The sequence below is a fragment of the Rutidosis leptorrhynchoides genome, chromosome 7, assembly GCF_046630445.1.
Source record: "Rutidosis leptorrhynchoides isolate AG116_Rl617_1_P2 chromosome 7, CSIRO_AGI_Rlap_v1, whole genome shotgun sequence".
In the NCBI taxonomy this organism is placed as follows: domain Eukaryota; kingdom Viridiplantae; phylum Streptophyta; class Magnoliopsida; order Asterales; family Asteraceae; genus Rutidosis; species Rutidosis leptorrhynchoides.
Window position 1 is genome coordinate 255904220 of NC_092339.1, and position 23630 is coordinate 255927849.

General features: G+C 33.3%; 1 protein-coding gene across 1 annotated transcript; it reads left to right on the forward strand.

The window, feature by feature from the left end:
* Positions 1-13871: 13871 nt before the first annotated feature.
* On the forward strand, positions 13872-22753 carry LOC139857236 (LIMR family protein At3g08930). The gene is made up of 14 exons (XM_071845971.1): positions 13872-14436; positions 14590-14675; positions 15076-15194; positions 15317-15427; positions 15509-15607; positions 15707-15829; positions 17339-17401; positions 17477-17541; positions 18942-19051; positions 19161-19275; positions 21038-21103; positions 21647-21757; positions 21863-21929; positions 22313-22753. The coding sequence occupies exons 1-14, from the start codon at positions 14087-14089 to the stop codon at positions 22358-22360; spliced, it is 1533 nt and encodes a 510-aa protein (XP_071702072.1). The 5' UTR covers positions 13872-14086; the 3' UTR covers positions 22361-22753.
* The last annotated feature ends 877 nt before the right edge of the window (positions 22754-23630 follow it).

Sequence of the window (23630 nt, forward strand, 5' to 3'; positions counted from 1 at the left end):
ATTAAAAAGTTTGCCTAAGAATGATTCAAGTATAATGCACAAGTAGTCAAGTAAGTGCTATCTATAGCAAATGTATGTCAGAATGCAAATGCTAACTATCCGGTTGTAGTCTAGACTCACTAATGCGTCCTAACGACTCTGTTAGACACACTAATGCACGTCCTAGTTCCCTACAACCAACGCTCTGATACCATCTGTAGCGACCCGACCAAATCGTCATTGACGGCGCCGACTACTTAGGTCCCGTTACGTGGTCGTAGTCCCTATATGAGACTCGTTTGACCAAAATTATGTCGCATTCATTTGAAAGGTACAAGACTTGCAAGTTTAGTTTACAAAACCGTTCGACAACAAGTCTAAGTTTACAAAAGTCATAAAGTATAAATGAAATAACTTGCGACATAATATAAGTTGAAAAACACAGTTGCTATAAATAGCGTAAGTATGTAAACAATATGTTTGAATCCAAAGGTGCTATCACTAGCGTATGCATGTATGTATCTTGACTCCAAGCAAATAATCAGAGTGTATGCGGAAGCATGTATCAAATAGCCATGTATGAACCTGAGAAACATATAGAAAACTGTCAACGAAAAACGTTGGTGAAATCATAGATGTATTTGTAAACGTTGTTTTTGAACCACAAGATTTAGTATTCCCATAGTTGATTATCAAAATCGTTTGCATTCCAAAAGTATTGTTCGCGAGCACCCAATTATCAAGACTTAACGTTTCCTTCCATTGAACCCCATCACTATAGTGTTAGAACATACACTGTTTCTCAAAAATATATTTCACCCGTAGACGGTAGCGAACCGTCCGTAGTGAGGGTTTGTCAAACCCGTATGGCCACACAATATAAGTTCTCGCTTACACCCTGCAAGTGTAACTAATGATAATCGAATTGAGGATTTTTGTTCTAACTCGCTGTGGAATGTTTGTTTTCCTTGTACTTGTGTTCAAAGTATAAAAGTAAGTAGCACCAAATGTAACAAAGTATATGTTTCTCAGCCCACAATTTAAAGTATAAAAAGTTGTTGAAAAGGTGGGACTATGATCTCACCTCGAGTGCACGAGTATAAAAGTACTTCACAAAGAAACGTATGCATGAAAGTTGCTTAGCCTTGACCTAAACAAGTAAGTTATATCAATTAACCGGTTACGACACAAGGTCGGGTGAAATGTGTTCAATTAGTCCTATGGCTCGTTACGACTCGAATAGTATAGCATGTGAATCACGTTGTCAAGTTTCATGCAAGAATCAAGTATAAAAGCATGTTAGAACGATTGTAATAAAGTTTGAGTTGACATTTCAAAACCTTACCATTAGAAAGGAAATCTCATTACGTTTCCAACGATATTTGATTCATCGAAAACGGAGTTACGGTCAAAAAGTTATGGCCAAAACAAGTTTGCTGAAGTTCGGATGAAACAGGCAATTGTCGCGGCGCGACAAATGGCTCCGCGGCGCGACAAATGCCTATGTTGAAGGTCAGAAAGCCTGAAAAACATGTTCTAAAATCACCCTTTGGGCCACGGCGCGACAAATGGCTCCGCGGCGCGACAAATAACGTGGTCTGGTGCCTGGTCAGTCTCAAATGTTCAAGTCTTGGTCAAAACTTCAAACAACCATAAAACGCAAACCGTAAACAACTAGAAGGCGTATCTTATACCGTTGGAAAGCTCTTTTGACAAGGAACACAACTAACCACATATCATCAAACAAAAACATCATTTATAATAGCCGAAATCTCATCAAGTGATCAATAAAAGTCCATTTTCAAAGTTCCAAGTTCGTAAAACGTATTTTATGATTCGGGAATCCAATTTACACATACAATATGCCGTTTTGAAGGTAATGAGGCATACATTACAACTAAACACTAACAATTAACATTCCATGGCATTTAAGCATCCAAAATTTCATGTCAAGAACTATCAAACCCTAGTCAAACATCACAAAATCATTAATCGGGTTTTTGAAGTTTTCTTAATCAACCTACGCATCAAAACGAAGCTAGTGATACTAGTAACACAATTAAAACATGCACTTTAACAATCTAACAACATTAACTCATCCAAAATCAAGGATTAAGCGAACCCATTTCAAGTTCATGCTAGTTACTCCAAAAACAACAAATCGAGCAAACCAAACATATATTCATGTTAGACTTGAGCCATAGACACTAACTAACACCATTTCAAATCAAAAACACGAATTTAGAGAAATCTAGAGTTTTAGAAATGTTACCCAAACGAGATGAAGTTGGTATCAAATTGTAGAGGATGAAGAGAGGATTCCAAATATGTAATTTGTTTTGAAGTTTGCTTCCCGATCCGGATTTAGATGATGATTTATGTTTGTGTTCTTGAGAGAAAAAAAGAAAGAAAGAAAGAAGAAGAAATGGATGAATGAGGGGTGGAGGTGGTGAGTGGTTGACTAGTCAACTACTAGCCACCTCTTTGGTCAAGTGGCGGAACTAGTCCCTCAAGTTTCAAAGCGGGTGCGGGAATTAACCAAACGAAATATTTTAAAAACGCTCGAGTAGACGAGTGGTGTTATAATTAAATAACGAGAATATTATAAACGTTAGTCAACGGAAATTGGGAATTTAAATAGCGAAAGATATTATTTAAAAAAAAAAAGACGGTGTTAAAAATAAATTTAACGGAAAAACGCGGGATGTTACAATCCGCACCCGAATCAAATAAAACGTAAGCAGATTTATTGTCAATAAGAAACGTACCCGTAACAAGCTCCGGGTCTTCCTGTGCCTCTGCCGCATTAATATTGAAAACTCTTCCGCGGCCTTGTCCATTCGTGTTCTCCTGGTTCGGGCAATTTCTAATAATGTGGCCCGGTTTTCCACATTTATAACAAACTACATTGGCATAACTTGCTCCGACACTACTTGCTCCGCCATTACTCATTCCGACACCATTTTTTCCTTTCGTTCTATTAACCCCTGGTCCGTAGACCTCACACTTCGCCACGCTATGACCATTTCTTTTACACTTGTTGCAAAATTTGGTGCAGAACCCCGAGTGATACTTTTCACACCTTTGGCATAGCTGCTTCTGATTGTTGTTGTTGTTGCGGTTATTATTGTTGTTGAGATGATTGTTGTAGTTGCTGTTGCTGTTGTTGTTGTTGTTGTTGTTGTTGTTGGGCCATTTGTTGTAGTTGCGATTGATGTTGCGATTGTTGGGATAATTGTTGCGATTGCTGTTGTTGTTGTATTGGTGATTCTTATCACCGTTTTCCTCCCACTTTCTTTTGACTTGCTTCACATTGGCCTCTTCAGCAGTCTGTTCTTTAATTCTTTCTTCAATCTGGTTCACTAGTTTGTGAGCCATTCTACATGCCTGTTGTATGGAGGCGGGCTCGTGTGAACTTATATCTTCTTGGATTCTTTCCGGTAATCCTTTCACAAACGCGTCGATCTTCTCTTCCTCATCTTCGAATGCTCCCGGACACAATAGGCACAATTCTGTGAATCGTCTTTCGTACGTGGTAATATCAAATCCTTGGGTTCGTAACCCTCTAAGTTCTGTCTTGAGCTTATTGACCTCGGTTCTGGGACGGTACTTCTCGTTCATCAAGTGCTTGAATGCTGACCACGGTAGTGCGTACGCATCGTCTTGTCCCACTTGCTCTAGATAGGTATTCCACCATGTTAACGCAGAACCTGTGAAGGTATGCGTAGCGTACTTCACTTTGTCCTCTTCAGTACACTTACTTATGGCAAACACCGATTCGACCTTCTCGGTCCACCGTTTCAATCCGATCGGTCCTTCGGTTCCATCAAATTCCAAAGGTTTGCAGGCAGTGAATTCTTTGTAGGTGCATCCTACACGATTTCCTGTACTGCTAGATCCAAGGTTATTGTTGGTATGTAGCGCAGCCTGTACTGCGGCTATGTTTGAAGCTAGAAAAGTACGGAATTCCTCTTCATTCATATTCACGGTGTGTCGAGTAGTCGGTGCCATTTCCTTCAAAATAGTCAAATGGAACAAGTTAATCATACAGAATATTAAGAGTAGTTAATAGTATTTCGTAGCATAATATGAACTCATTTATAAAAGCTTTTTCTTCATATTAGCGTTTTATAAGTTTAAATTCGGGTAGTACCTACCCGTTAAGTTCATACTTAGTAGCTAATATACAATTCAACTACTACAATTCTATATGAAAAACTGATTATAATAATATTTCGCGTTCAAACTTTTATACAATATTTTACAAACTTACAATACCGCTTATTTTACATAAAGCATGAAATATAGCACACAATAACTTTGATACAATATAGTTGTGAAGATAATTCTTGCTAGTACACAAGTCGTTCAGCAAAGACAATAAAGACACGTAATTCATACGTCCAGAAACAAGTCATGCATTCTGGTTTTACTAGGATTACTTCCCATCCTTGGTCTTGTTGAACATAACCGTTATGGCCGTTGATAAGACAGCGTGTTGTAACGTCGTCAAAAGGACGAGGGTTACGTAATGTCCAACAGTACCGTAACAATCTAAAAACCTCATTTCTTACCCCAATTACCGATTCCGTCACTTGTGGAAACGTTTTGTTTAATAGTTGTAGCCCGATGTTCTTGTTCTCACTTTGGTGAGAAGCGAACATTACTAATCCGTAAGCATAACATGCTTCTTTATGTTGCATGTTAGCCGCTTTTTCTAAATCACGAAGTCCAATATTCGGATATATTGAGTCAAAATAATTTCTTAACCCGTTGCGTAAAATAGCATTTGGGTTCCCCGCAATATATGCGTCAAAGTAAACACATCGTAACTTATGGGTTTCCCAATGTGATATCCCCCATCTTTCAAACGAAATCCTTTTATAAACCAAGGCATTCTTGGAACGTTCTTCGAATGTCTTACAAACTGATCTCGCCTTAAATAGTTGTGCCGAGGAATTCTGGCCGACTCTAGACAAGATTTCATCAATCATGTCTCTGGGTAGGTCTCTTAAAATATTGGGTTGTCTATCCATTTTGTGTTTTTAAACTGAAAATAGACAAGAGTTAGATTCATAAAAAAATACTTATTAATACAAGAAATTTTTACATATATCATAAAGCATAAGCACACTATATTACATATATTACACCACACGAATACAACTATCTTATTCCGACTCGCTTGTTTCTTCTTCTTCGGTTTTGGTTCGTTTTGCCAAGTTTCTAGGGATATATGATGTTCCCCTAATACGAGCCGTAATTTTCCACATTGGTTTAGAAAAACCTGGTGGTTTAGAGGTTCCCGGGTCATTGTTACAACTTAAGGACTTCGGGGGTTGACGATACATATAAAGTTCATCGGGGTTGGAATTAGATTTCTCTATTTTTATGCCCTTTCCCTTATTATTTTCTTTTGCCTTTTTAAATTCAGTTGGGGTAATTTCTATAACATCATCGGAATTCTCGTCGGAATCCGATTCATCGGAGAATTGGTAATCCTCCCAATATTTTGATTCCTTGGCGGAAACACCATTGACCATAATTAACCTTGGTCGGTTGGTTGAGGATTTTCTTTTACTTAACCGTTTTATTATTTCCCCCACCGGTTCTACTTCTTCATCCTGTTCCGATTCTTCTTCCGGTTCCGATTCTTCTTCCGGTTCCGACTCTTCTTCCGGTTCCTCTTCGGGAACTTGTGAATCAGTCCACGAATCATTCCAATTTACATTTGACTCTTCATTATTATTAGGTGAGTCAATGGGACTTGTTCTAGAGGTAGACATCTATCACATAATATCAAACACGTTAAGAGATTAATATATCACATAATATTCACATGTTAAAAATATATAGTTTCCAACAAAATTTGTTAAGCAATCATTTTTCAAGTAAACACGGTCGAAGTCCAGACTCACTAATGCATCCTAACAAACTCGATAAGACACACTAATGCAAAATTCTGGTTCTCTAAGACCAACGCTCGGATACCAACTGAAATGTCCCGTTCTTATTGATTAAAAACGTTCCATATTAATTGATTTCGTTGCGAGGTTTTGACCTCTATATGAGACGTTTTTCAAAGACTGCATTCATTTTTAAAACAAACCATAACCTTTATTTCATAAATAAAGGTTTAAAAAGCTTTACGTAGATTATCAAATAATGATAATCTAAAATATCCTGTTTACACACGACCATTACATAATGGTTTACAATACAAATATGTTACATCGAAATCAGTTTCTTGAATGCAGTTTTTACACAATATCATACAAACATGGACTCCAAATCTTGTCCTTATTTTAGTATGCAACAGCGGAAGCTCTTAATATTCACCTGAGAATAAACATGCTTTAAACGTCAACAAAAATGTTGGTGAGTTATAGGTTTAACCTATATATATCAAATCGTAACAATAGACCACAAGATTTCATATTTCAATACACATCCCATACATAGAGATAAAAATCATTCATATGGTGAACACCTGGTAATCGACATTAACAAGATGCATATATAAGAATATCCCCATCATTCCGGGACACCCTTCGGATATGATATAAATTTCGAAGTACTAAAGCATCCGGTACTTTGGATGGGGTTTGTTAGGCCCAATAGATCTATCTTTAGGATTCGCGTCAATTAGGGTGTCTGTTCCCTAATTCTTAGATTACCAGACTTAATAAAAAGGGGCATATTCGATTTCGATAATTCAACCATAGAATGTAGTTTCACGTACTTGTGTCTATTTTGTAAATCGTTTATAAAACCTGCATGTATTCTCATCCCAAAAATATTAGATTTTAAAAGTGGGACTATAACTCACTTTCACAGATTTTTACTTCGTCGGGAAGTAAGACTTGGCCACTGGTTGATTCACGAACCTATAACAATATATACATATATATCAAAGTATGTTCAAAATATATTTACAACACTTTTAATATATTTTGATGTTTTAAGTTTATTAAGTCAGCTGTCCTCGTTAGTAACCTACAACTAGTTGTCCACAATTAGATGTACAGAAATAAATTGATAAATATTATCTTGAATCAATCCACGACCCAGTGTATACGTATCTCAGTATTGATCACAACTCAAACTATATATATTTTGGAATCAACCTCAACCCTGTATAGCTAACTCCAACATTCACATATAGAGTGTCTATGGTTGTTCCGAAATATATATAGATGTGTCGACATGATAGGTCGAAACATTGTATACGTGTCTATGGTATCTCAAGATTACATAATATACAATACAAGTTGATTAAGTTATGGTTGGAATAGATTTGTTACCAATTTTCACGTAGCTAAAATGAGAAAAATTATCCAATCTTGTTTTACCCATAACTTCTTCATTTTAAATCCGTTTTGAGTGAATCAAATTGCTATGGTTTCATATTGAACTCTTTTTTATGAATCTAAACAGAAAAAGTATAGGTTTATAGTTGGAAAAATAAGTTACAAGTTATTTTTGTAAAGGTAGTCATTTCAGTCGAAAGAACGACGTCTAGATGACCATTTTAGAAAACATACTTCCACTTTGAGTTTAACCATAATTTTTGGATATAGTTTCATGTTCATAATAAAAATCATCTTCTCAGAATAACAACTTTTAAATCAAAGTTTATCATAGTTTTTAATTAACTAACCCAAAACAGCCCGCGGTGTTACTAAGACGGCGTAAATCCATTTTTACGGTGTTTTTCGTGTTTCCAGGTTTTAAATCATTAAGTTAGCATATAATATAGATATAGAACATGTGTTTAGTTGATTTTAAAAGTCAAGTTAGAAGGATTAACTTTTGTTTGCGAACAAGTTTAGAATTAACTAAACTATGTTCTAGTGATTACAAGTTTAAACCTTCGAATAAGATAGCTTTATATGTATGAATCGAATGATGTTATGTGACGATCGCTCCAAATCCATATGGACAATACGTCATTCATTGATTTCATTGCGAGGTATTTGACCTCTATATGATACGTTTTGTAAACATTGCATTCTTTTAAAAAGGCACACCATAATGAATATTTAAATCAAAGGTTTTCGACATCTGATAATTTCTACATATATACAATCACTGTAAATAATAGTTTACAATAGTACTTCCGTTGACAATGCAGTCAAAATAAGATACATGGTGATGATTTGGTGAATGCAACGTTTCCTTAAAAAATATGCCATGTATGACTCCATGCACATAGCTTGTCTAACATATAAGCAAACAGCGGAAGACTTCTAGGAAACCTGAGAATAAACATGCTAACAAGTGTCAACACAAAGGTTGGTGAGTTCATAGTTTTAATGTTTCGTATAATCTGTATATAAAGGTGGATCACAAGATTTCAGTTGTTTCATCCAGAAACGTTTATCAAAATATTCTACAAGATTGAGCACCCTGGTAACTATACTTAACGTATATATATTTTATACCCTTTGTATAATCATCTTAATAATACACGCAAACCAACGTGTACGCTTCTCAAATAGCATACGTCCGTTAAAAGGCTAGTGCTCTAGCTCGGACGGGGATATCAAGCCCTATGGATCCATATACTACTACTCGCGCCCACCAGTTCTTATAACCGGCAGTTACTAGTTACCAAAGCTAAGGGATTTTCGGTTCAAACTCGGTGTAGAATTTAGTATGTACTTGTATCCAGTGCGTTTAAAATAAAGTGCATGTATTCTCAGCCCAAAAATATAGATTGCAAAAGCAATTAAAAAGGGAGCAATGAAACTCACGCATATAAATATTGTAAATTAGTTAATAAAGGATTTGCATGTATTCTCAGCCCAAAAATGTAGAGAGTAAAAGGGATCATATGAAACTCACACAAAATCAGTTTTAGTATTTGTATCCATTTAGTAAAACAGTTTATAAAACTGCGCATGTATTCTCAGCCCGAAAATATGTATAAAAAGGGATCAAATGAACTCACACAAAATCAGTTTTAGTATTTGTATCCATTTAGTAAAACAGTTTATAAAACTGCGCATGTATTCTCAGCCCGAAAATATGTATAAAAAGGGATCAAATGAACTCACTGTTTAATATTGATATACAATATTGTAGGAAAGCACGTAGACGCATCGGAGATGATAAACACGAGGTTTGATTCACAAAAATACCCCCGAACATTACCCATAATTTCCTTGGCAATAACCCATAATTTCCTTAGCTCTAGCTCGCTTGGAAACCATTTTGAAAGTTACTTGGACAGCACTCCGTCGTAATATTTTAGGTACATTTTTATTTTTGTATCGCAAAAATAATAATACTAATAATAAAAATAATAAGATTAATAATAATCTTATTATTAATAATAATAATAATAATAATAATAATAATAATAATAATAATAAATAAATACGGAGTAAAAATAAATATCTGTGTGTGTGTTTGTGTGTGATTATCATCGAGCAAAACGAGAAATTTATAGCAATCAGAGCTGAAATCTATCTCCATGCGATCGCATGGGGTTTCTTCTATATGGCCATGCGATCGCATGGCCTCCAATTACAGTTCACATTTCTTTTGTTTTTTTTGTTTGTCGACATGAATAAATAAATATATAATATATATAATTTAAATAATTAATTATATATTATATTAAATTCTCATGCATAGTTGATTTGTAATTTTAGTTCCGATAAGTCGTACGTCATCACTCAACTTATGTCCCGGTTCCGGTTTTTCAAATGTCCTTTTGTACGCTGAGAAAACTTGCATTTTACGTTTCGTGTCACATACATTTGTCAAAATATAGCCCTAAATTATCCCTAAATTATATCACTCAAATTATAACTTATACATTTGAGTGTTTTGTTAATTTACTTCTATAAATCATCGTCTCGCTATTTGTTAAAATACATTTTAAAATAGTGTTTTACTGTAGCAAAGGCAATTTTTACTGTAGCAATTCACTGTAGCAAAGTCAATTTCACTGTAGCAAATAGTGATTTTCGAAAACACTGTAGCATTTTGAGTAATGTGGCAATTTGAAAACACTGTAGCAAATTAGTGTTTTACTTGTTTATTTTAAACGTTTTAGTTCACTTATCTAAATATCAATCGAATTAACAAACGAATGTTACTATCGTTTACTAAATAACTTGAAATCATATATATATATATGCACATTAAGTTATATATATATTGTTCGTGAATCATAGGGAACAGTCAAAGAATAATTGATTATATGAATATAGTTCCAAAACTGTCGTGACTCAATATTACAGACTTTGTTTATCGTGTCGGAAATGTTAATCATACAAAGATTAAGTTTAAATTTGGTCAGAAATTTTCGGGTCATCACATGTTATGAACATCATTACTACCTTAAGTTCCTTGGATAAACCTACTGGAAAAGAGAAAAATGGATCTAGCTTCAACGGATCCTTGGATGGTTCGAAGTTCTTGAAGCAGAATCATGACACGAAAACAAGTTCAAGTAAGATCATCACTTGAAATAAGATTGTTATAGTTATAGAAATTGAACCAAAGTTTGAATATGATTATTACCTTGTATTAGAATGATAAACTACTGTAAGAAACAAAGATTTCTTGAGGTTGGATGATCACCTTACAAGATTGGAAGTGAGCTAGCAAACTTGAAAGTATTCTTGATTTTATGTAACTAGAACTTGTAAAATATATGAAGAACACTTAGAACTTGAAGATAGAACTTGAGAGAGATCAATTAGATGAAGAAAATTGAAGAATGAAAGTGTTTGTAGGTGTTTTTGGTCGTTGGTGTATGGATTAGATATAAAGGATATGTAATTTTGTTTTCATGTAAATAAGTCATGAATGATTACTCATATTTTTGTAATTTTATGAGATATTTCATGCTAGTTGCCAAATGATGGTTCCCACATGTGTTAGGTGACTCACATGGGCTGCTAAGAGCTGATCATTAGAGTGTATATACCAATAGTACATACATCTAAAAGCTGTGTATTGTACGAGTACGAATACGGGTGCATACGAGTAGAATTGGTGATGAAACTGAACGAGGATGTAATTGTAAGAATTTTTGTTAAGTAGAAGTATTTTGATAAGTGTCTTGAAGTCTTTCAAAAGTGTATGAATACATATTAAAACACTACATGTATATACATTTTAACTGAGTCGTTAAGTCATCGTTAGTCGTTACATGTAAATGTTGTTTTGAAACCTTTAGGTTAACGATCTTGTTGAATGTTGTTAACCCATTGTTTATTATAACAAATGAGATGTTAAATTGTTATATTATCATGATATTATGATATATAATATATCTTAGTATGATGTATATACAGTTAAATGTCGTTACAACGATAATCGTTACATATATGTCTCGTTTCGAAATCATTAAGTTAGTAGTCTTATTTTTACATATGTATTTCATTGTTAATACACTTAATAATATATTTAATTATCATTTAACATAATTAACCAAGTGTATCAATATCTTAATATGATTCATATGTACCTAGTAAGACGTTGTTATAACGATAATCGTTATATATATCGTTTTCGAGTTTCTTAAATTAATAGTCTCATTTTTATGTATATAACTCATTGTTAAAATACCTAATGAGATACATACTTATAATAAAAACATGTTAACTATATATATAACCATATATATGTCATCGTATAGTTTTTACAAGTTTTAACGTTCGTGAATCACCGGTCAACTTGGGTGGTCAATTGTCTATATGAAACATATTTCAATTAATCAAGTCTTAACAAGTTTGATTGCTTAACATGTTGGAAATATTTAATCATGTAAATATCAATCTCAATTAATATATATAAACATGGAAAAGTTCGGGTCACTACACATAACAATTTCCAAATATATACCTAAAGTAATGAATGATAAAATGAAACAAAAGACTTCAGAAATATTGTATAGTTCGAAGTAATTCAATAGATCATCATAACTTAAAATTGCAAGTATCTACACCATCTCTTCAAAGTTTGAACATAAATCAAAATTTAGAAGTTTTTTCAAAATGTCAGGCATCTAAAGTGTTATCGGCTCATAATCGTCAACATTTAGTTGTAGCTTATATTATGTTGTTGAAAGATACATTATGTGAGATTACTAAATAAAACAATAGATGGCTCAACATTGCCATACAAAGCATATCAACAAAATTTAAAAAGAAAAGAAAGCACAATATCCGAACTTTTTATTAGCTGTTGTTTAAAAAAATTCAAAAAGACAACAAATGAACCAATAGCTAACCATTAGAGTAATGGGTCACATTGTTCAAATCTCATTAGTAAACCTAAAAATAACTCTAAATTCAGATGACATTAGAGAAGTGAATCACATTGTTCAAAAGCTACATAAAATTATGTATATTAGGTTTACATTCTAAAACTAATCTACCAAATTTTTAGGTTAAACAAAACATACTACATATGAATCTGTAAAACTCAATAAACAAAATTAAAAGAACCATTTACCCTATGTATGAGCTGACTGATCATCTAAAAACTTGAAAAAAAACAAAGAAATTAAAAAAGTTTAAAAACTTGTGAAACACAAAGCACCTGGACATTTTGCAACCATCAGATGCTTCAATGATTCAATATTCAGATTTCTATCTAAGCATAATTCAAATTATATACACTAAAAAGCACCAAATCGAGAAAAATTATATATACCTTTAGTAATCTTTTTCTTTTGGGCATTTCATCAAACAGTTTGTAAGCGCTGCAATAAGAAGACCCTATAATTATCGAATCAAAAAAATACATCAGGAATTAAAACTGAAAATTATGATTTGTCCAAATAAAATTAAAGTGTAAAATTATAATCACAATCTCAAGGATTTAAACCCTATTATTCTATGAATCGGGTAATTGTTAAAAAAGGAAGAAACACTATATAAATATCGCACATGAAATATGGCGTTGGCGATGGGCGATGGTGGCGGTGGGCGATGGTGGCGGTGGCGATGGTGGCGATGAGCGATGGTGAATCCCCGTCTCTTGCAAACATTAGGTATGTCGGTATATTAGTACACCGTATTTGATTTTGAATTCAAACTTAGTTGGAGTATCAGTGACTCTATAAATTTTAATTGGAGAGGCATGGAAGTTGTAGAGCTCGAGAAGGTGAAGCGTGTCAGACAAACTAATTCTATTTTATTTTCTATTCTATGTACCGGCTTTTTATTTTTCAGTATCTTATTTATTTATTTTTATTAAATTTCTCAAATGGTTAAATAAAATTGTAAAATAAAATCCTTTATGACATCAGCATCATGGCCTCTTCTTTTTTCTTTTTTTTTTTGATTTTTTTTTTTTTGGTAAGTGGAAGGTTTTTTTATGACATCACTTTTTTAGAGAAATATAAGAGTAGAATAGATTATTAATAAATTATAAATATTACTCAATTGATTCTCAAAAGATTTATATAAAAGAAAAATTAATAAACGAGCTTAATCGAGCTCGAATCTGAACTCGAGACGAGCTTCGAGCTCGAATTTAATTTGGAGCTTGAATTTGAATTCAAATATAAACGAATATCGAGTTCGAGTTCGAACATTAAAAAAATCGTCGAATTCGAGCTCGAACAAATTTCAATTTTTTTTTATCGAGTTCGAGTCGAGTTCGAATAAAGTAAATTTCGAACGAGCCGAGCTCATATTCATACTCCTCGACTCGAGTTCAGTTCGTTAACAGCCCTACCCACAACGCGTGGGCCTAACCATTACTCGTTTTTTCATCACATACATAAAGATAAAGATTACATATTACATTACATAATATAATAATTTACAAAATTTAAAGGGGAAAAAGTTAAGTTAATTTTTTTAGAAAATTAAAAGTGGTTTAAAAACACGAAAACAATGTTCCATATCTGGCCGGGCCAATACATCGTTTTCCAGGCTGTTCACGGCAGCTTACAGTTGTGTTTTATTATTACAAAAACATGGTTTCTTCCGAGGTCAATTTCGTAATTTCCTAGTCTCCACCGGTGATAACCAACTGCAAAACTAGATCTAGATCTAGTACTTGTATTATGTTAAATCAATATTACTGAATCTAAGTTGACGATTGTGAATCGATTCGAATAATAGATAATAGAATGGGGGATTTTAATCTAGCGCTTGTGATTGTAGCGATAGTTGTGTGTGTATTAGTATTCGTCTTCAATTTATACCTCCTTGTGAATTATCAGCATCCAGATGACAAAAATCAGGCATATTTCCCCAAATTCGTCGTCGTTTTGGGACTCTCAGTTGCTGCTATTTCTATACTTATGCTTCCTGCTGATGTAGCCAATCGCCAAGCTTGCCAGCATGCTATTTATAACGGTGCCTGTAATCTCACATTACCAATGAAGGATTTATGGCTTGTTATATACATAATTGATGCTATCCTCGTCTTCTTCGTTATTCCTTTTGCTATGTTTTACTACGAAGGCGACCAGGACAAGTAACTACTTCCCTTTTCATTATTTAATATTAATTATTTTAATTGATTGATAATTTGTTCGTTTTCAGCGTCCCTTCAATTAATTCATTTAATGATGTTAAATGTTTGAACATTTATGTATGTATTTATATTTATGCTTTCTGTGTCTACTAGGACTGTTGGCAAGAGGATTAAAAGTGCATTGATATGGGTTGTAACTACAGCCATTGTCTGTGGTTTGGTGCTTGGTATTTTATACGGTTAGATTTGCCTTCTCTGAACTATACTCTAATGTTATTATTATTATTTACATTTATTATTTATTAATTTTTAGTATTAGTATATTAGTATTAGTTTATTACATGTCATGAATTAGTTACAAGTGTTGGAGCTAATCGGTTTGTGTGGGGTCCACATCGGAAGTAGAAAGAAACAAATGCTTGTATATAAGCTTAGGGGAACCTCCCTCTATCACCAATTAGTTTTAGAGTACTAAGGGACTCATGAGCTTATATGCATGGCATGTTGGTGGACCTAAATCGATCCTACAACAAGTCTATTTTTGATGCAATATATTCTGATCCGAAGTTTGTATATAGCTCATGTTTGTACTCTTATTTGATGCTTGTTGCTGGTTGTATCGTTTATTTCACGTGTTAGGTGTTATTGGAAAAGTTGATTTCACTGTTAGACACTTGTCTTCATCAACAATGGCATTCCCAAGTACCTTCCAGTTCTCTAGTGGTCAACCCTGTGTCAGTAACGGTCCTCGCCAAAATGTATAGTCTTCCTTTTTTTTTTTTTTTTTGGTTTGCTTGTGTATTTCCATTGCACTCCATTGGTTGTTTTTTTAGTATCATCTATCAAATCTAGTTCTTATACATGTTTTAATTGATGACAGTGCTCTGCCTATGATGCTAGTCCTTCATCAGAGACAACGTGGACCATGCACTCAACTTTCCCAGAATATGTTGTTGCTCTTGCAACAATTGTTGGTTCCGTGCTTTTCTCTGTAAGTTTGTTTAATGTTCTTTTGATTGTGAATCTTTTTGCTCTTCTGCATAATCACAAAGCTTTTTCGTGTCGTAATCAGATATTTGGCGGTGTTGGTATTGCTTGCCTTCCCTTAGGGCTTATATTTTCATTTATAAGGAGGCCAAAGGCAGTGATTACTAGATCACAGTATATCAAGGTAGTCCCTATTTTTTTTTTCTGTTAATGAATCACATTATCTTGCGGATTAGTTCAGTTAAGTTCAGTGTTTAGGTTGGTTTAAATTTTAATTGCTTAGGAAGCAACAGAACTTGGTAAAAAAGCTAGAGAATTGAAGAAGGCTGCTGATGCACTTCGCCAGGAAGAAAAAAGTGGCACTAAAGGAAGGAAATGGCGTAAAAACATGAAAGCATTGGAAAAGGTATGTCTTCTTGATAGCTCTGTTTACTTCAGCAACCAACCAGGTGCATGGTAGTTGTTGCATTCTGTTTTTGGTTTGCATTGTTATGGGTGTTTTTTCCTTTACAAGAATATGTTAAATGTGAGGCTGTGTTTTGGAACTTAAAGATGGATAAGAGTTCCAACGCAGTACTGTGAACTTGTCATGTGCAAACAATTGGTTTGTCAATGGTTGCTGTTTATAAGTTGGTAAAAATTTCAGATGATAGCTACCTTTGTTTTTAAATACGTTCTGTATTATATTGTCATCTCCCTAGATACATCTTCTTTTGCCCATTTAATATTAATGGTGGATATCCTCTTGCAATTTTCCTGGAATAGTATAAAAAGTTTGGTAAAAAATATTAAGAACCAACCTTGTAAATAAGGGGCTCATTGAGTGTGGATTTTAATTATTAATTTTCTTTTTGATTTTTTTTTTTATGTTTCCGATTTCCGTTTTCATTTTCAGACTCGCGTTCCCAATTGAAGTTTTCGGATTCGCAATGCGAAAAAAAAAAATTTACAAAAAAAAAAAAATTTGAAAAAAAAATATTTTAAACAAAAATTCGGGAAAAAAAATTTTGAAATTTTTTTTCGAAAAAAAAATTTTTGAATTTTTTTTTTCAATCACATGTGATTTTCGCGCCACATGTCGCGCTCTCATTGATTCCTTGGATCTCAACTTAATTTATGGATTCAAATGAATATTTTTTAGAAAACGCCCGTTGAAAACATTCGACGAAAACGCCATGCAAAAACTGCACTGAAAACGCGCGCCGAAAAACGCCGGCCAAAAACGCGCTGCGAAAAACTCGCGCCGAAAGCGCCTGCGAAAACGGGCGTTGAAAACGCCCTGCAAAAACCGCGCCGAAAACGCGCGCTGAAAAACGCATTCGAAAAACGCGCTGCGAAAAACTAGCGCCAAAAACGCGCACCGAAAACGGACAATGAAAACGCGCGCCGAAATCTTGCGGTGAAAATGGGCATAAAAAACGCAGGACCCATTGGACCCGAACATATGACCCGTTGGACCCGTCACTTTTTCCTTGTGATATAAGTAGTTCAATTTTGAACCCACAAGATATCTTATCCTTTATAAATTGAGACCCTATTGGACCCTAATATTAAGACCCAATGAACCTATTTGTTAGACTATGGGTTTGATTTGCCAGGCATAATTTTAAACAACAGTGTGTAGGCAGGTGCTTAAGTATATAATTCAGTTGTCACCTTTTTGTCGAAATATCAAAACATTAAGACAAAAGATAACAATGACGCAACAACAAGAATATATATTTTTTATTTATATAAACTTAGAGATGGCCTAGAAGTATTGTTTATAATAAAATCATTTAACACATAATAATTGTATATATGCTTAATTACATAATTGATATTTTATAGTATGGTGTTCTTTAATTAATGTTGTTCTTCATGTTACTAAGATAATTAGTAGATGTTAAAAAGTTATTTTATCTTTATTATTCAGGAGTTACTTGTTTTGGAGGAGGACGTGAATGCTTTAGAAGAGATGTACCCTCAAGGCGAAAAGGTGATAAAGATAAAATTCTTCGTAACACGTGTTCCAAGTTACTCACCATATGCGATTTTGGTGTCATGTTTTCAGGCTGAGGCTACCTGGGCTATGACTGTTCTTGGCTATCTTGCAAAGCTTATACTTGGAGTTTTTGGGTGAGCAATCCTAATATGCAATCATCAACTGAACTTGTTTTTCTCACTTTTTCTGCTTACATGAAAAAGTGCAGTTGCTTACAATTTGATCCGTTATGAATTAGAGGAACACAACGTAATAAACGTTTGTTGTTGGTGGATAATTATTAATAAGAAAACAATTTAGATGACAATAATAATTCTGGGTAAAGGTTTGGTGGTTTTTTTGTTTCTTTCCAAATAAGTATTCATAAATTACATTAATCATAGGCATATTCCCCATTTTAATCTCTCATCTACCTATATATACTTAGTCCCCCACTCACTCGATGCATGCGATCGTTTCTAGAAAACATTTTGCCATGTAGGCATATTCTTGAAGATATCATGGAACCTCATATCCTCTCATTTGACTCCTAAGCTCTAACGGATCACAAATGTTAGTGCCCTTTAGTACCAAACTGTAGTAGTTTGAAAATATCAACCAAACCAAAAGCATTAAATTTCTCTATTACACTAACAAATTGATTAGCTACTCAATATTGCTCAAGTCTAATGTTGGTTCAAGTGTTTTTTCTGTATTCATTTGTTATGGTTTGGGTGTCCCTTTTTTTTTTTTTTTTTTTCCTACAAGTATCCTTAGTTGAAAGTTATGGGCTATGGCAAGTCAATTGATGAGGATCGTTTGTATGATAAACATGAACAAAAATCAACAACTTAATTGAGAATCTCTAGGGATAAGTTCTCCTTTTTAATTCATATATCAAGATCTAAAACATATATGAATAAAACCCTAATACCCAGTAATTATAGGAGTCTAAATTCGTTCCTTTAAAGGAAAGAAAGGATCTTCTCAAAAAGGTAAACATGCCTTCAAAAGGGAACAGCTCTAAAAGCTCAAATTTAATGGAAAAACAGATAACGGCTGTTTTCGGCCCCTAAATGACCCCGGAAAAGGCCGAAAACTGCCTGGGCAATGGCAAAACAATGTGTCTTGCTCGTTGGCCTTTTTGGTGTAGACATACGAATTTCGTTCAAATCCGCCATAAAAATATAGTTTGGAAATTGTCATCAAATGTATCTACCCCATCGACTTAAATGCTGACCACATCTGCATCAATTGTGCTTTTGTTCTTCTATTTATGTTGTAACGATTTGGCTTCTAGAATTTTGTGAATAGTGAGCAATTTAGAGCCGGAAATCATATCATAATGATTAAGTATATATGTTGATCATGCTCTATTTGTTGACACTATTCATAGATCGTTTTGCTGCATATTATTGAATAAATTTTTTTAACCATTAGAATAATTTTTTTCATGTTTTTTAGTACGACTTCTCTTTGTCATCGAATTGTGTTGGTGCTTTTCAGCTTAAGGGAAGTTACATGGAACACATGCTGACTCTGCTTTTCTTGTTAGGTTGATTGTTTCAATTGCTTGGATTGTGCACATTGTGATATATTTGTTGGTTGATCCTCCACTTTCATCGTTCTTAAACGAGGTTTTCATAAAGTTGGATGATATTTGGGGTAAATTTTGATTTCTAATATGCAGTTTAATTTAAATGCATACACACATGTACTTATATGTGTGTGTACTCACACGTTTGTATTGCATTAACCAATTTTGTTTCACCAGGTCTTCTGGGTACTGCGGCTTTTGCATTCTTCTGCTTTTACCTTTTGCTTGCAGTTATTGCTGGGGCAATGATGCTTGGTCTGAGACTAGTGTTTATCACTATCCATCCAATGAAGTAAAATGACCTTTTATTTTACTCTTATATATATATATATATATATACATATATATATATATACACATATATATATATATATACACACATATATATATATACTAGGTTTTAGAGCCCGTGCGTTGCACGGGTGAGTAAATAACTGTGCAAAATCAATTGAGTTTATCACACAATTACGGAGTATTTTTCAGAGCTAATATTTTCAATAAAATGATAATACCTGATAAAATTATTAAATTGCTAACACTTTATAAAATAGTTAGTGTATGGAGCCCGTGCATTACACGGTAATTAAAACATAATTAAAATCACTTTACAATTTTGCTATAATAGGTTTTAGAGCCCGTGCGTTGCACGGTGGATAAAATAATGATGCAAAATTAGTTAATGTTTTCAAACTATTATTCTTTTGAGTTTAAGATCTCGTGGTATTAAAAAATTTTAAAAGTTTATTTTTATTAATAATATTAATTAGTAAATAACTAACTTAGTTTTAATTAATTTAGTTATTATTCTATTATTAACTACTCATTATTAACTAAATTAATAATTAATAATTAGTAGCATAATAAAAAAACGTAAACGGACTATATTATATGTCTTATCTAAATGTACGAAGTATATCTTATCTATTTATATCTTAGGGAATTATGGAGTAATATTTATTTTATATATTATTTGTAATGTATACAATTGGAATTAAACGATAAGTATCCTAGATAGTAACGATAATAATAGATTATAAGCCTTGTCACTTTGGCAAATTTAAATGAGGGGAAATATGTTAAAGTAAAATATCTGTTGAGATTTACAAATTAGTCACGAGTTGGTTGTAAAACTCGTGTATTGAGAGATCAAACCTTCCATTTTTTTTTGGTAGATATCACAACCAAATTCAAGTCTAAAAATACATGGCACCAATTATGCAATTTACCTCACCAAATTCTCGGCATATGTATCTATTTATGAATATTTATATTTTATTTTATATTATATTATATATATATATATATATATATATATATATATATATATATATATATATATATATATATAGGGCGAGGATCCAGAGAGAATCAAGGGTGGGAGAGAACTCAGAGAACTCACAGATTGAACTCAATCCGTGTGCAGACTGAGGTCAATCTATGTGCAGATTGATCTCAATCTGTAAGTTCTATAGGTTCTCTCCCACCTTTAGTTCTCTCTGGATCCATATATATATATATATATATATATATATATATATATATATATATATATATATATATATATATATATATATATATATATATATATATATATATATATATATCCATGGCTAAGCTTGAAAACGGATAAGAATGGATGAGCAAAATTTCAATTTTTTTTCTTTTTGAAAAAATTATCTTTTTAGGGTCTCTTAATATGCAGCTTGAAGAAAACGCAAAAATTACAAAAAAATAAAAATAAATAAATAACGAAATCGTTAAAAAGTCGATGATGAATGATAATATTCGTGATAAATGATTCATTTATCATTCATCTGAATATTGATGAATGATTAATTTATCATTCATCACTATATATATATATATATATATATATATATATATATATATATATATATATATATATATATATATATATATAAAATAGTGTTTTTTTGGGTAAATATATATAGTGTTAAGTAGATTTTAGGAGGGAAGGGGAGAAGTAATTTTTGTCATTCCTGATGACGTCAGCTATAACATTCATCATATTAACATGTGAAGCCGTGCTGCAGGTGGGGAGCTACTCTGATGAACTCTTTCCTATTCAATGTCGTTCTCATTCTTCTTTGTTCTATCAGGTGGGTGGTTCAGTGTTGATATGTAGTTTTACAACCAGAATATACCATAAATATCTTAACTTTTATCATCCGAAGATCGTGTGATTAGAGTTTTTAATTTTTGTTTATTGTTATACACTGTACACTGTCTTCTATAAATGAGTTCATATATCCATTAACTTTGCTCTCAAATAGACTGAATGAGCCAAGCACACAAATCAGACAGTTTTCACAGTTTGTGAAAGATATTTAGTGTTTGGGTAAATAAATGATGGCTTTAAACTTACCATTTGAAGACATGACTAAACACAAAATAAATGTGACCCGTTATCCCGCAGTCTCATGCATGCCAGTAGAGGGTGGATTACCAAAGGGACCATATAGTGTCCCTAGTTTAGTTATCAAAACTTGTTGCGAGGGTTATTTAACGTGTATTAACTTAAAGCTTGTCCTTACTTTTTTTTAGATACCTTGATGTTTGCTTGTTTATTTATTTATTTATCTAATGGTCATTTGACTTGGTACTTGGGCTTTGTCATGACCGTTTGGTTTTGGTATTTTTAGTGTGATCCAATTTTGCTCGACTGCGTTTGCATACTACGCTCAAGCAACAGCTGCCCAAGAAATATTTGGTCATACATTGCAATCACTTCGTGGAATCAAATACTTATACAAGTAAGTCAGTCACCAATATATATATTCTCCTTACTACTAAAGCAACATGCATGCATGATCTTGTGTTTGTCCCCCCTACTAATAATTTCTGGCATGGCATGGCAGGTATAACATATTCCAAATCGCATTTGTCGTTCTAGCAGGACTAACCTTGGTGTATTATGCCGCCTTTGTAAGTTACACTTTTCCTAGTATCTCTCATCTCATCTGTGTGATGTCAAATGATTTATCAAATGTCAATGATTAAGACGAGAATGTTCACGTTTTTAGAAATATCCATCATCATAACTTAATCAAGGTGTTGAAGTACTGTTATAAATAAAGAATTGGTGCCAAAAATGTTAACATTGATTAATAGATGGTAACAACAAGCTCCAACAAAGTTTGATATCACTGGCAATATGCTACTGTAATTATAATTAGACACAATATAGGACAGGTCCAATGGACTCCTGCTTTTTCGTAATTCTGATTGGTTTTATGTACTACTTTATTTGACACTAACAAGGTACACTGACAACTAAATTTTGTTTTTCTTAACCAATTTTCGATCAGGGATGGAGGAGAAAAAAACCGAGTAGCAGGTTCCAACTATCTTCTTAAATGTGTTGCAGCATTAAACTTATGAATCGTAACTAAAAATATCTGAGGCAAAATTTCTCTTAATTGATTTATTATGTGGGCTTCTGTATTGGGCGTATACTGCTAAATCCTACGTTGAAGAGTTATCATCCAATTGGAAGTATCAATTCACGAGGTTGAGTGGTGGTCTTACATCTGATTTCAACACTATTGTATGTATTTTGTCCTAGTAATTTTCGGTTTCAGTGATGAGATATTGTTGATGCAATATACTTGAACAATAGCATGATGCCACATTACATGATTCATCTTTTGTGTACAATTCATTTGTTATTTGGTCGTGAAGGAGGTAGGTTAATTACAAGCGTTGTGAATTACTTGTTCAAAGTTGATATGATATATACTTAGGACCCATTTGGCTCATGGAATTCAATGGGATTCCGGCATAATTGAAATTGAATTTAGACATGACGCGTGTCTAAATTCAATTCCAATTCTGCCGGAATCCCATTGGATTCCATGAGCCAAACGGAGCCTTATTGTTTGTGTTTGATTGTAAGTAATTCATTAATCATGTGTAGCCAGTAGAGGATGAGAAATCTATACTATTTTTTTTTTCTGTAAAAAGAGCAATGAGGTTTTTTATGTTCGGGGTTATCCGGAGAAGTGTGTATTTTTATTTGCAGTCTAACCGAATTAATGACATCAACATCACCCTCTATTTTGCTATGTGCTTAGTGTTTAGGGTTCGTTAACTACTTCCGAGCCTAACAGCACTTGTGAATCTGTTGTATCTTTCTTTTTTTTTTTTTTTTTTTGAACAACGATTGGGATCATCGGAGGGGGACTAAACCACCCGTTGCGATCATCTTCCGTTTCGACTATGCCGATGCAGCGATAATAACCCCGCCCCCATCGCTGCCTGGGCAGAAACCTTGAAACGGATCCAAGGGCACGACCAAGTAAAACCCTCATCCCCTTTAACTCCTAAACGATATGGGAAATGTGCTATGGGTGGATACTTCATGGCAGAGATGAAATTGTGTTTTTAATATGTAGTCAACGGGGATTGAACTCCTGACTTCCTCTAAAGGAGGCAGACCACCAACCGCTGGACCACATCACAACTTCAAATCTGTTGTATATTTGTTTGTCTTTTACTTTTTTTTTTTTTTTTTTTTTTTTTTTTTTTTTTTATCTTTTTGATGAAGAGGTTTTGTTTTAATATTATCGTTATTTTGACAAAAAAAATAAAATAACTACAGAAAGATGAAGCAAGCCTGATATCCTT

What these genes read in the sequence shown, in the direction of transcription:
- LOC139857236 (XM_071845971.1), top strand. Translation starts at nt 14,087, where the DNA reads ATGGGGGATTTTAATCTAGCGCTTGTGATTGTAGCGATAGTTGTGTGT. An exon ending in GGTGCTTGGTATTTTATACG is followed by an intron (nt 14,676 to 15,075) that starts GTTAGATTTGCC and finishes TTCACGTGTTAG; the next exon opens with GTGTTATTGGAAAAGTTGAT. An exon ending in ACATGAAAGCATTGGAAAAG is followed by an intron (nt 15,830 to 17,338) that starts GTATGTCTTCTT and finishes TTTATTATTCAG; the next exon opens with GAGTTACTTGTTTTGGAGGA.